Source organism: Moschus berezovskii, chromosome 2, assembly GCF_049115385.1.
Source record: "Moschus berezovskii isolate FMDL1 chromosome 2, NW_MosBer_1.0, whole genome shotgun sequence".
NCBI lineage: Eukaryota > Metazoa > Chordata > Mammalia > Artiodactyla > Moschidae > Moschus > Moschus berezovskii.
Genome location: NC_142461.1, coordinates 18,707,058 through 18,720,532, shown reverse-complemented (window position 1 = coordinate 18,720,532; position 13,475 = coordinate 18,707,058). Strand labels below are relative to the sequence as shown.

The window sequence follows — 13,475 nt, the reverse complement described above, 5'->3', positions numbered from 1 at the left end:
GATTCTCCAGGCAAGAACACTGGAGTGGGTTGCCATTTCCTTCTCCAATGCATGAAAGTGAAAAGTGAAAGTGAAGTCACTCAGTCATGTCTGACTCTTCGCGACCCCATGGACTGTAGGCTACCAGGCTCCTCCGTCCATGGGATTTTCCAGTCAAAAGTACTGGAGTGGGTTGCCCTTCCCTTCTATAAGATCTTCCATGAGGCATGAAATTTGTCATTTCACAGAATTACCAAATTTTAGAATGAAAATGGGTCCCATTTTCATAAGTACTCTGAATAAGTACTGATGTACTTATCAGTACTGGATAAGTGAGGCTCAGCACAACTAACACAAGAAGTGCCACAGCCAGGGCAAGAACCAAGGTCCTGTTGGTCCAAATCTGGGATCCTTTCCTTCAACAGATCTCACTAGACAGGACTTAATCATCCCGGACTTACTTTAGTCTTAATATCCTGCATTGAACCATAGCGCTTAGCATTTGTACCACTGGAATCTCTTTTCTTCCCTTTCTTCAACAACAGAATGTTTCTCACCTATTGTGACCAAGGATCCCTAAGACCATTCTGTATACGGGTATTTGAAAAGCTTGAGGATGAGTATTTGAAAAGATTGAAGGGGGAGTCCTAGAAAGAATCCATCTCTTCCTCTCTCAAGCCCTGAGCCAAGATGAGAGACAAAGAGTGAGTAGATAGGAACGTAAATACCTTTACTGGTCAAGTTGGTGCTGAAGGATACGGTCCACATTTGCAGATAAAAAGGTTTCCGATACTGACCACGCCCCCACTTCAGACACACACTAAGAATTAGCAGACACCAGACCACCAGTGAGGGGTCTGTCCTAGAAACACTACAACCTGGGAGAGAAGCGGTAGCAGGCAGGCCAGCCCAGGAGGGAGACTGACAGACAGGGCTATGTCCACACAGCTGCCTCTTTCCAAACACACAGCAGAGTCTCTGCCTGATGAAGAGGCGGCGAGAAGGCCCTGGAGAAATATGCAAACTCAACTGCCCTGCCTAACTTAGATGAGAAGAAAAACACCATTCAAAGTTGAGTTTTTAGTGATTGACAAAATAACAACCCAATTCCAGCGCAGTTCTCATTTTCACCTCAATCCTAGTAGCTACCTGACTTTCATATTAACACATACAGTCCTCATTCTGACACTGTCGAACCTTCTGTGAGTCCATCTGTAGAGAACACCTTGCTCTAAGCAGCTCAAAATGCTTTTCAGGTTTTGTGTGATGCCCATCCTCCCCGGACTTCTCTCCGGGCAACTGATGGAACCTAATACATTTGAGGACACAAATACAAAGTGAATTTACATTCTTTTTTTTTTTTTTTTTTTTTTAATGCTTTCAACACAAAGATTCTCTTTTTGGATCGGATTCTAATGATTCTCTGCTAAGCACATTTTTGGCTGTCTTGCAGCCGTGAACTTGGGATGACATCGGCGCATTCTCATCCCGGTGGGAAGGCTGGATTCAGGCTCAGAAAGGAGGGGGAGAAGCATAAAGCAGTGGGCAAAAATATTCAACCGGGACCCGGGAGGCACACGGGGCTCAGGATAACACTCTGGGCCTCACTGCCTCTTCTAAGAGTGATGTGGGGCTGGCTGGACACAGTCAGCCTCTTCTCATTGAATGAAAATGGAATGGAAAATCACAGGGGCTGAGCTGCAGGAATACTCACGGATTTCACAGTTTGCTCCCACCCAGCCATGTGGGCAGTGGCAGGTGTAACCATTGGGCTGGTCCAGGCAGGTGCCGGCGTGATGGCAGGGGTTACTGTCACATTCATTGATGTCGATGTCACACTCTTCCCCTAAGGAGATAAAGGAAAGCAGCAGTGAGCCAGCTAGCTGCCCCAGTGGCTCTGACCCCCATCACTTCTCTGGCTCAGCAAAGATCTATGGCTAGGTTCATGCTCTTCATGGACTTCCCAGGTGGTGCTAGTGGTAAAGAACCCGCCTGCCAATGCAGGAGACATAAGAGATGTTGGTTTGATCCCTGGGTCGGGAAGATCCCCTGGAGGAGGGCAGGGCAACCCACTTCACTATTCTTGCCTGGAGAATCCCATGGACAGAAGAGCCTGGTGGGCTACGGTTCATAGGGTCGCACAGAGTTGGACACTACCGATGTGACTGAGCACACGTGCTCACCTGCATTGCAGCCCAACTGGCTGTTTGCATAAAGTTGCAGAAGTCTCCCAGAATTCCAGACAAGGCACCCTTCACTCAAGTAAAACTTTAAAAAGGAAAAGAAATGGTGCCAGTAAAAAGAATCTCCTTTAATCTATCAAATTCGTGATCTGAAGCTGATTCCCATGTCTCAATAATCCTTTCATGGTTTACTGGAGAAACAAACCTGGGTTCCTGATTTTATTAAATCATTTTGTTTTAGATGGAATCAGCTGAATCTTCTTGTTTTTCTGAAGCTCTGGAAAGCCAAAAAACTCACAGTTTATGATTTTTTTTTGGAGCCAAGTGTTTGACTGTGCCTGTCTGGACATCTGACTATTTTCTGGATAATTCTAGGGCGCAGCTGTGTGCCTAGCCTGAGTCAGAAATACAAATGCAATCTCCTTTCCAAACCCCAGGATACGCTTCAGAGAGAGCATCAAGCCCACCTAAGAAAAGACAGCTGTGATCTCTCGGGGGAGCACAGGCTTTAACCCATCTTCCCTGGGAACAGTGCCCAAGAGGAGCTCACCACTGCTTGGGTCCATCCATAATGAAAATCGTGACCTGGGGCTCCTCACGTTGCTACTCCCAACATCTGGGGGCATCCTTGCCCCTCTCAGAGAAAGGCTAGTTTAAACTCACAAACCAGAACGTGGGCTGATGTCACTGTGGTCAAAAGGCCAACTTACAAGCAATAGCTTGTTATTAGAAGTTACCAATACGAAGCCATCTTTGTGTGATTTAAAGCCAAACTATGAGTCAACACTAAATGAGTACACCTCTAAAAGAGGTGACATCAAAACTGAATACAGGATACTTCAAATTGAGGCAGTTACTTAAAAGTTTGAAAATAGAAAAGCCAACCTTTTTAAATATAAACCTCTTGCTATCTTTTCTCAAAAAACATTTTATTTTGTACTGAAGTATAGCCAATTAACAATGCTGTGACAGTTTCAGGTGGATAGCAAAGGGACTCACCCATACATATACCTATATCCATTCTTTCTAAGCTCCCCTCCCATCCAGGTTGACACATAACATTGAACAGAATTCCTTGTGCTATATATATAGTAGGGTCCTGCTGGTTATTCATTTTTTTTTTTTTTGGTTATTCATTTTAAACATAGCAGTATGTACATGTCAATCTCAAGCTCCCTAAATATACCTCCATTTGCTGAGATAAATGAAAAAAATGATATTTTTAAAAAAAGACGGGGACGACAGAGAATGAGATGGCTGGATGGCATCACCGACTCAATGGACATGAGTTTGAGTGAACTCCGGGAGTTGGTGATGGACAGGGAGGCCTGGCGTGCTGTGATTCATGGGGTCGCAAAGAGTTGGACACGACTGAGCGACTGAACTAAACTGAACTGAAAAAAAAAAATCTCGAAGCACTGCTACCATCATAACTAAAACAAAGGAGCAAAATCAAATTTTTTGTCAATCTTCAAAGGCAATGTCTCAGTATGCATTTGGGTAATTGCTTCCAGGCTTATTTAATTAGTGTTAAAGTACTTTTCTATCTGCCATGGGTTTACCTTGCATTTATAGAACTACCACAGACCATTTTAGAGGCAGAATCCCAAACCAAAATAGTTCATGTCTGTTTCATTTCACACTTTTTTCACACCTGGCATCTATTTTTAAAGTAAAATCTGTCAAATGAAACATTTGCTACGTCCAGGTCCTACTAGGTTGATTGTAATCCAGCAGTGTCTAAGTGAATTTGTTTCCTGCAATAAATACAGTCATTTATGTCAATAGGAAAGACATGAAATTGATTGCCTCTTACTAACCTATTTCAAAGGTTGTCTTGCTATTAATGGGGCAATCACTCTGACTGGAAAAGCGCACAGACTAAACTATTACAAATGGCATTACATGGTATAGACTAGTTGAAGAGACATATAAACAAGAACGTGCTGAGAAACAATAAAAGGATGGAATCAAAGGCCCTGACAAATGCACACATCAGTGCTGCTTTCCATCCATTTGGCAAGACAAGCTTAACTGAGGTCTTTACTAAACCATAGCTTTCTTTCCCTGGCTATCTGAATACTGCGAATTCTGAAATAAGATGTTTTGCCACCTCTGCAGCAATAGCTACAGAAATGACCTGACTTCTCCCTACTTCCACAGCCTGAAAGTGAAAGCGTTAGTCGATCAGTCCTGTCCAACTCTTTACGACCCCATGGTCTGTAACCCATCAGGCCCCTCTGTCTGTGGGATTCTCCATGAGAGGACATTGGAATGGGTTGCTAGTCTAGAAAAATTCAAAAGACCCACTCTGCTCCAGAATTTTAACAAGAGTGTCAAACCTTTCTAATTCCTTAAGTTCTGGGCAGTCCTAGAGCTATCAGTCCAGTTCTGCTCAGATCCAGAGCTTTCCTGGGGAGATAAATGCCAAGTTCAGGTCCAGAGCAGCCCTAATGCATGTTTTGGCTCTTGGAGCTCCAAGCAGATCTAAAATGGTTGAGAAAAAGTCCAAGATCCTCAGATTTATCTCTTCTTGGCACTCACTAATTTGGAAGGACTTGGCAGGAATAGAGAATGGCAGGGGGAAATAGGATTAACTTATTCTATAGACATTTGTCAACTCTCTAAGACCCAGGAACCAAAGAACCAGGACACAGAGAGAGTCCCAAAGCTATCCCAATCTGGTTTTCATCACCACCATGTTCTCAGAGCTACACTTGGGGTTCAGTGACATTAGTTTATGATAAAATTCCATGCCAGTCAGGAACCCAAATAGGCCGCAGCTATTTCCACAGCATAGGTACTCGGCAAGAATCTCAGAGCAGTTCACAGCTCAAAGATACCCTTAGATTTACTCCACTGGCCTATTTTACAGATGAACATGCCAACATTTCTACTTGAATTGTTATGCCTTAATTGGCTACAGTTGAGGTCTTCACAGTGTTGCATTTTTGGGGTAGGAATATGTGGTGATTCTGATGGTGGAGCCACTCAAGGAAAACTTCAACCAGGAGAAATTCAAAGACGACTGCTCTTTTTGCCTCAGAGTAATAATGCGCTTTGTTATTAGTCTTCTGCAAAGTATGCGAAGATTTATTAAAAATAATGGGCTTCCCAGGTGGTGCTGGTGGTTAAGAATCCGCCTGCCAGTACAGGAGACACAAGAGACATGGTTTAGATCCCTGGGTCGGGAAGATGCCCTGGAGGAGGGCATGGCACCCTGCTCCAGTATTCTTGCCTGGAAAATTCCATGGGCAGAGGAGCCTGGTGGGCTACATACAGTCCATGGGGCCACAAAGAGTTAGATATCACTGAGCAACTGTGCACATAGGGAGTAAATTGGGTTTCATTTATGTTTCTTTGTATTAGGACTATTATATTTTTATGTATATTTCAACACCTCACCATTCAATCTCCAAGCAATATGCATTCTAGCTTATTTTAGTAGAAGAGTCTTCAGTATATTATATCATCTTTCTCTACTCATAGTTTACTTAATAAACCTTTATGCTTTTGCTGGCTTGAGCCAGATTACTTTTTTCTTGAGTTGCTTACCTTTTTTATTTGAGTGGGGAAAATCAATTACTTTTAAATCATCGTTGTGCTTGAATAACATTTGCAAAGAGAATATGAAATGAAATTTCTACTTGACTAAGGCTGGAAATCAGAGTCTGAGCTTTAAATCTTTTCCAATTGCTTTTCAATCTACTACTTTCTAAGAGGCAATCTGTATAGTAGGTATCACTTTTGGTAGTATTTATGCAAATTTAGGAAAAGACTCTGATGCTGGGAAGGGTTGGGGGCGGGAGGAGAAGGGGACGACGGAGAATGAGATGGCTGGATGGCATCACCGACTCTGTGGACATGAGTTTGAGTGTACTCCGGGAGTTGGTGATGGACAGGGAGGCCTGGCGTGCTGTGATTCATGGGGTCGCAGAGAGTCGGACACGACTGAGCGACTGAACTGAACTGAACTGAACTGATGCAAATTTACAAGTGTACTATTTAATTCTGTATGCTTCCCTTGGATAAATTAAAATGAGAAAGATAAAACTCACTGCTGTCGGTAAATCCCTGGGTTAATAGAGCCTCCATTGAATGATATCAATGAAAATTATTATAATCATAATATCTAGTATTATAAAATTTCAGCCTACTATGTGCCAGGCACTGGAATGGGTGCTTTAACTATAACTCCTTCATACTTTACGAGCATTTTATTTCAGATGAAATGAATCTAAATAATTACTTGGAACTTCTACAATGATGGAGTAACTGGAACCTGACTTGCCTTCCCACTGTAAATAATTAAACAAGTGAACAAAATATATATATATATATATATATATATTTTAAAAAAACCTTTAAAACATTAGACAACAGGCAGTGCCTAACTGACGGCTGAGAGAAGAGAAAGAAAATGGCGGAGTACACACACCACCCTGGCTTGCTGCCTGGAACCAATTTAGAGCACAGTGGCTTTGCTGAACTGAGGAGCATAATTGGAATTTGGAGCAGCTCAGGCTTCACAGGTGGCGCTAGCAGTAAAGAACCCGCCTGCCAATGCAGGAGGCATACGAGATATGGGTTCAGCTGCTAGGCTGGGGAGGTCCCCTGGAGAAGGGCACGGCAGCCCACTCCAGTATTCTTGCCTGGAGAAACCCATGGCCAGAGGAGCCTGGTGGGCTACAGCCCACAGGGTCATGAAGAGTTGGACAGGACTGAAAGGACTTAGCACGCAGGTAGAGAGTCCCTTGATCCAATCAGTCCATCCTAAAGGAGATCAGTCCTGGGTGTTCATTGGTAAGACTGATGTTGAAGCTGAAACTCCGATACTTTGGCCACTTGATGTGAAGAGCTGACTCGTTGGAAAAGGCCCTGATGCTGGGAAAGATTGAGGGCAGGAGGAGAAGGGGACGACAGAGGATGAGACGGTTGGATTGGATGGCATCACCTACTCAATGGACATGGGCTTGGTTGAAGTCCGGGAGTTGGTGATGGACAGGGAGGCCTGGTGTGCTGTGTTCATGGGGTCGCAAGGAGTCGGACACGACTGAGTGACTTAACTGACTGAGCTATAATTTGTAGGACAGACCACCACAGGAGACAGAGCCACACAGAAAAGGAGCACCAGAGATAAGCTGCACCCCTTGCGTTTGTTGTTGAATACTGTGCCTGAGTAGTTGGAATGCCACAGGCAGAGCAAAGGGGAGGAAAGGTGGCATTGCCCACAGCTCACAGAGGACCGGGAAGTATTTAAACTTTCACAAGTTGGAATACAGACATTTCACTGACCTCCCCACCACCCCCTGCCCCGGGGCATCCACAGAGGAAAAGGTCACATCTAAGTAGCAGCATATAACTATCTCTACTGTAAATGCTACTAGAGTTTCACCTTCCCAAATACAAAACAAACCTTGAAGAATCAATTGGGGCAGCAAGTAACTTACCTACTTGCCACAAAGAAGGCCTGCACTTTTAACAGAAATTCAATTACTCAAAAACTTAACTCACAATGACCAGCATTCAGACAAAAAAATACCAGATGTGCAAAAAAAGCAGGAATATGGGATCCATACCCAGAAGGAAAGTCAGTCAAAATCCAGAGATCCAGAAATATTAGCAACAGATGATGGTGAATAAATAAGATATTTGTTCAAAGTGTGAAGGGAAATTATGGGGAAGATGAGGATAAAAATGGAAGATATAAAAAAAAGTGCATGGAACGTCTAAATATAAAAATGTCAAAGACAATATTAACAAAAAGAGAAAACTCCAAATATGCCTCATGAATATGGGCACAAAAATTCTGAACAAAATATTAAAGGGTAGGATTCAGCGGTATAGAAAAAGAATTGTACACTATGATAAAATGGTGTTGATTCCAGAGAGACAAGAAATTAATTCAATATTTGAGAATCAATCAATATAATTCATCATATTAATAGGTTAAAGAAGAAAAAGCATATGATAACATCAATTGATGCAGAAAAAGCATTTGGAAAAATTCAAGAGCTATTCATAACTAAAGCTATCAGCAAAGAAGGAATAGAGAGTAACCGCCTCAACTTGATAGAAATAAATCTAAAATATCTATAGCTAACATTATACTTGGGACTTCCCAGGTGACACAGTGATAAAGAATCCGCCTGCCAATGCAGGAGACATGGGTTTGATCTCTGGGTCAAGAAGATCCCCTAAAGAAGGAAATGGCAACCCATTCCAGTATTCTTGCCTGGGAAATTCCACGGACAGTGGACCCTGGCAGGCTTTGGTCCATGGAGCTGCAAAGAGTTGATGGAGTTGTAATGGCAGAGGAATGGAGACACAGATCAATGAAACAGAAGGGAGAATTCACACAAATACAGCCAACTGATTTTTGACAAAGGTTTAGAAGCAATTCTATTTAGGAAAGGCAGCCTTTCCAAAACATGGTGCTTGAGAATTGTACTTCCATAGGAAAAATAAAAGAAAGCCCTCTATAGTTGGAAGATCCCAGAAAAGAATGCAGACTGTGAAGAAAATAATCCAAGAGTATTTACAAATGTATGACACAAAGCTCACTGAGGGGTGAGGGGCAGTGCTGACCTAAGTAATTGGAATGGGCAGAGTTGGTAGGACCAAAGGCAAAAGGAGCTGGACACCATCACTGTACTCTCCAGCGTATAAAGTTGTTTCCCACAAGGACACAAGTTTAAGAATTCTGATACTGCTCTACATGTATACAGGAACTAAACAAGTAAAAGGATGTTGGATGGTACTAGCCAGGAATCTTGCTGTTAGTATGGGAATTTCCAGATAAATAAGAGAGAAGACTGGAAAGAACCATGTAGTAATGGAATAGAGTTGGAGAAATTAGTGTAAATTCATGTTTAGCTTAATTCAGATATAGATGGCTACGCAACACTCAGCAGTGGCCACAAGACTGGAAAAGTTCAGTTTTCATTCCAATCCCAAAGAAAGGCAATGCCAAAGAATGCTCAAACTACCACACAATTGCGCTCATCTCACACGCTAGTAAAGTCATGCTCAAAATTCTCCAAGCCAGGCTTCAGCAATACGTGAACCATGAACTTCCAGATGGTTTTAGAAAAGGCAGAGGAACCAGAGATCAAATTGCCAACATCCACTGGATCATCGAAAAAGCAAGAGAGTTCCAGAAAATCGTCTATTTCTGCTTTATTGACTATGTCAAAGCCTTTGACTGTGTGGATCACAATAAACTGTGGAAAATTCTGAAGGAGATGGGAATACCAGACCACTTGACCTGCCTCTTGAGAAATCTGTATGCAGGTCAGGCAGCAACAGATAGAACTGGACATGGAACAACAGACCAGTTCCAAACAGGAAAAGGAATACATCAAAGCTATATATTGTCATCCTGCTTATTTAACTTATATGCAGAGTACATCATGAGAAACGCTGGGCTGGAAGAAGCACAAGCTGGAATCAAGACTGCCAGGAGAAATATCAATAACCTCAGATATGCAGATGACACTACCCTTATGGCAGAAAGTGAAGAAGAACTAAGAGCCTCTTGATCAAAGTGAAAGAGGAGAGCGAAAAAGCTGGCTTAAAGCTCAATATTCAGAAAACTAAGATCATGGCATCTGGTCCCATCACTTCATGGCAAATAGATGGGGAAATAGTGGAAACAGTGTAAGACTTTATTTTTTGGGCTCCAAAATCACTGCAAATGGTGATTACGGCCATGAAATTAAAAGACGCTTACTTCTTGGAAGGAAATTTATGACCAGCCTAGACAGCATATTAAAAAGCAAAGACATTTGCTTTGTCACCAAAGGTCCATCTAGTCAAGGCTATGGTTTTTCCGGTAGCCATGTGTAGATGTGAGAGTTGGACTATAAAGAAAGCTGAGCACCAAAGAATTGATGCTTTTGAACTGCGGTGTTGGAGAAGACTCTTGAGAGTCCCTTGGAGTGCAAGGAGATCCAATCAGTCCATCCTAAAGGAAATCAGTCCCGGGTGTTCATTGGTAAGACTGATGCTGAAGCTAAAATTCCAATACTTTGGCCACCTGACGCAAAAAGCTGACTCATTTGAAAAGACCCTGATGATGGAAAAGATTAAGGTCAGGAGGAGAAGGGGATGACAGATGATGAGATGGTTGGACAGCATCACTGACTCAGTGGACATGAGTTTGGGTAAACTCCAGGAGTTGGTGATGGACAGGGAGGCCTGGCGTGCTGTGGTTCATAGGGTCATAAACAGTTGGAGACAACTAAGCAACTGAACTTAACTGAACGCAATGGCAATATTGATAAATACATGGATTAGTATGCAGACATATTCACTTGCTATATCAGCTGAGAGGATCTAGAAGCAAAGGCATGCCTGGAATATCAAGCACAGCTTGAGGCCAGATCTTGGTTTCTAGTACCATTCTGCAATAAAAGGAACCATTCTCCTTGGAGAGATGGCTGATTCTAAGACTGGAGCAAGAAATATACAAGATAAGACTGGGGTATCTTCAGCACCAGAAAGCGTATAAAACACACACACACAATCACCACCAACACAACAATGGAGTATGTTCATTGTCCGGGGACAATAGGAGCCAAATGAAAGAATTCCCAGTGTCCAAATCTGGAACATTCTGAGCAACAAAATAAGTAAAAATGTTCTGAATTTAACTCAAAGTATAAAATAAATATGAATAATGTCACACTGATACAAATAAATGTGGCAAAACAGACAAATCTCTCCTACAGAAGAATTTCACATAGTTTACGCAGCGACTTTTCCTTCAAAGAGGTGGGTATAACTCCCCATTTCTTCAGTGTGGTCCTTTCAAAGAGAAAAATATGCAAAAGGGGGAAAGAAGAACATTACAGGGGAAAAACTTGATAAACACTATCTCAGTTAAGTGATCAAGGTCAACGTCAGTGGTCAGAAATCTTACTGATAGATGTAGCCTTGATATGTGGGATGTGATTAGAAAGTCAGCAAGGGACATGCAGGGATACTTGGCCAAAGAGTAAGTGTAGATGTAAAATAATCACACGAAAAGGTGTCCAACATCATTTATGATCCGTGTGTGCATCAGTCACTCAGGCATATCTGACTCTTTGCAATCCCACAGACTGTAGCCCACCAGGCTCCTCTGTCCATGGGAGAGTTCAGGAAAGGATAGTGGAGTGGGATGCCATTTTCCTACTCCAGGGGATCTTCCTGAGCCAGGGATCAAACCCATTTCCTGTGTCTCCTGCACTGTAGGCAGATTCTTTATCTGCTGATCCATCAGGGAAGCCCATATTTATCATTAGAAAAATTCAAATTAAAACTACAAGACATCACTAAACACATATCAAAATGACTAAAATAAAAAATGAAGACAATATCAAATGCTGGCAAGGAGAGAGATAAACTGGATTATTATGAGATAATGTGAAGGAAAAAATGGTTAAGACACTCTGGAAATATTCTGACATCTTTTTTTCTTTTTGAAAAGTCCACATCAACTACTAAATGACCCAGCACCTGATTTCCTAGGCAACTGTTATAGAAAAAAATGAAAATTTATATTCACACAAAAAAACTGTAAATGAAGATTTATAGCAACTTTCTTTGTAATAGCTCAAAATTGGAAAGAACCCAGATTTCTTTCAACAGGTGAATAGCTAAACAAACTGTGGAGTATTCATATCACAGAAGGCAGATCAGCAATAAAAAGAAAGGCACTTGATACACTCAGTGGTCTGGATGAATTGCCAGAGAATTATGCTGAGTGAAAAAAACTTGAAAGGTTACATGCTATATCATTCCATGTATAAAATATTTTTGAAATACCAAAGTTATAAAGATGCAGAACAGATGAGCACTTTCCAGGGATTAAGGAAATTTCCCTGTAGTGGACAAGAAATGGGCATGGTTATCAAAGGACGGCATAAGGAATCCTTGTGATGGAAATGGTCTGGATCTTGACTGTTTCAATGTCAGTAACCTGGGAAAGACACTGCACTGTAGTTCTACAACATGCTATCACTGAGGGTAAACTGTACACTGGATCCTTCATTATTATTTACTGAAACTGTTCACGAAGTCTGAAATTTCAATCATCTCAAAATAAAAACTTTGATTTTGAAAAAACAGCCAAAGGGAAGGAAAAAAAAAAGACATACAGATAGTCAATCATTTCCTTAAAAAATGTGCTAATGAATTCCGCTAGTTGCTAGGATAACTTCGTACTCATATGGGGAAAAAATAAACTTCCATCCTTAAGTCATACCATACACACACAAAAAAATTAACTCAAGACCTAAACCTAAAAGCAAAATCTATTTTTAAAAATTCTAGAAGAAAACATTGGGCAAAATGTCATCATCATAAGGTAGGCAAAGAAAGAATAAACCAAAAGAGAAAAAAAATAATACATTAGAGATTACCAAAAAAAAAAAAAAAAGAGCACTTGCTCCCCACCAAAAAAAAAAAAAAAAAAAACCCATTAAGAATGTATGGAAGGTGCTTACTTCGGTAGCACATACAGTAAAAAATTAGACCGATATAGAGAAAATTAGCACGGCTCCTGAGCAAGGATGACATGCAGATTCATGAAGTGTTCCATATTTTTGCTGTATGGCTCAGGAAACTCAAACAGGGGCTCTGTATCAACCTAGAGGGTTGGGATGAGGAGGGAGATGGGAGGGAGGTTCAAAAGGGAGGGGATATATGTATACCTATGGCTGATTCATGTTGAGGCTTGACAGAAAACAGCAAAATTCTGTAAAGCAATTATCCTTCAACAAAAAATAAATTAATGAAAAAAAGAACGTATGGATGGATGTACTGCTAGGAAAAAAAAGAATGAATGGACAAGCCAAATGTTTATCAGACAAAGGATTTGTATCTAGAATATGCAAATTACTCTAACAACTCGATGATATGACAAAAATTCAATTTTTGAAAACTGGGCAAAAAATTGAAAAGACCCTTCACAAGGGTAAAAAAGTGAAAGTAGTTTCTCAGTTGCGTCAGACTCTTTGTGACCCCATGGACTGTAGCACGCCAGTCTCCTCTGTCCATGGGATGCTCCAGGCAAGAATACTGGAGTGGGTAGCCATTTCCTTCTCCAGGGGATCTTCCCAACCCAGGTATTGAACCCACGTCTCCTGAACTGCAGGCAGATTCTTTACCATCTGAGCCACCAGGGAAGCCCAAAGATATCTGAAGGATCAGTAATTACACGAAAGATGCTCAATATCAAAGAAAGGCAAATTAAAATCTCAATGAGAATAAAACACTGATGACATTTGCCTGTGAAAATGAGCTGGAATTACAGAATGTTCTCCTGTG

At 41.5% G+C, this 13,475-nt stretch overlaps 1 protein-coding gene and 1 non-coding gene across 2 annotated transcripts in view; one reads left to right on the top strand and one right to left on the bottom strand.

The window, feature by feature from the left end:
- DNER (delta/notch like EGF repeat containing) overlaps positions 1 to 13,475 on the bottom strand; it is a 390,295-nt gene that overhangs the window by 20,683 nt on the left and 356,137 nt on the right. The window contains exon 11 of the mRNA XM_055397670.2: positions 1,694 to 1,825. Within this exon, the coding sequence (XP_055253645.1) occupies positions 1,694 to 1,825 (132 nt within the window). The remainder of the gene's footprint in view (positions 1 to 1,693; positions 1,826 to 13,475) is intronic.
- LOC129538698 (U6 spliceosomal RNA) lies at positions 12,645 to 12,753 on the top strand. The gene has a single exon (XR_008682255.2). It is a non-coding gene; the product is annotated as a U6 spliceosomal RNA (small nuclear RNA).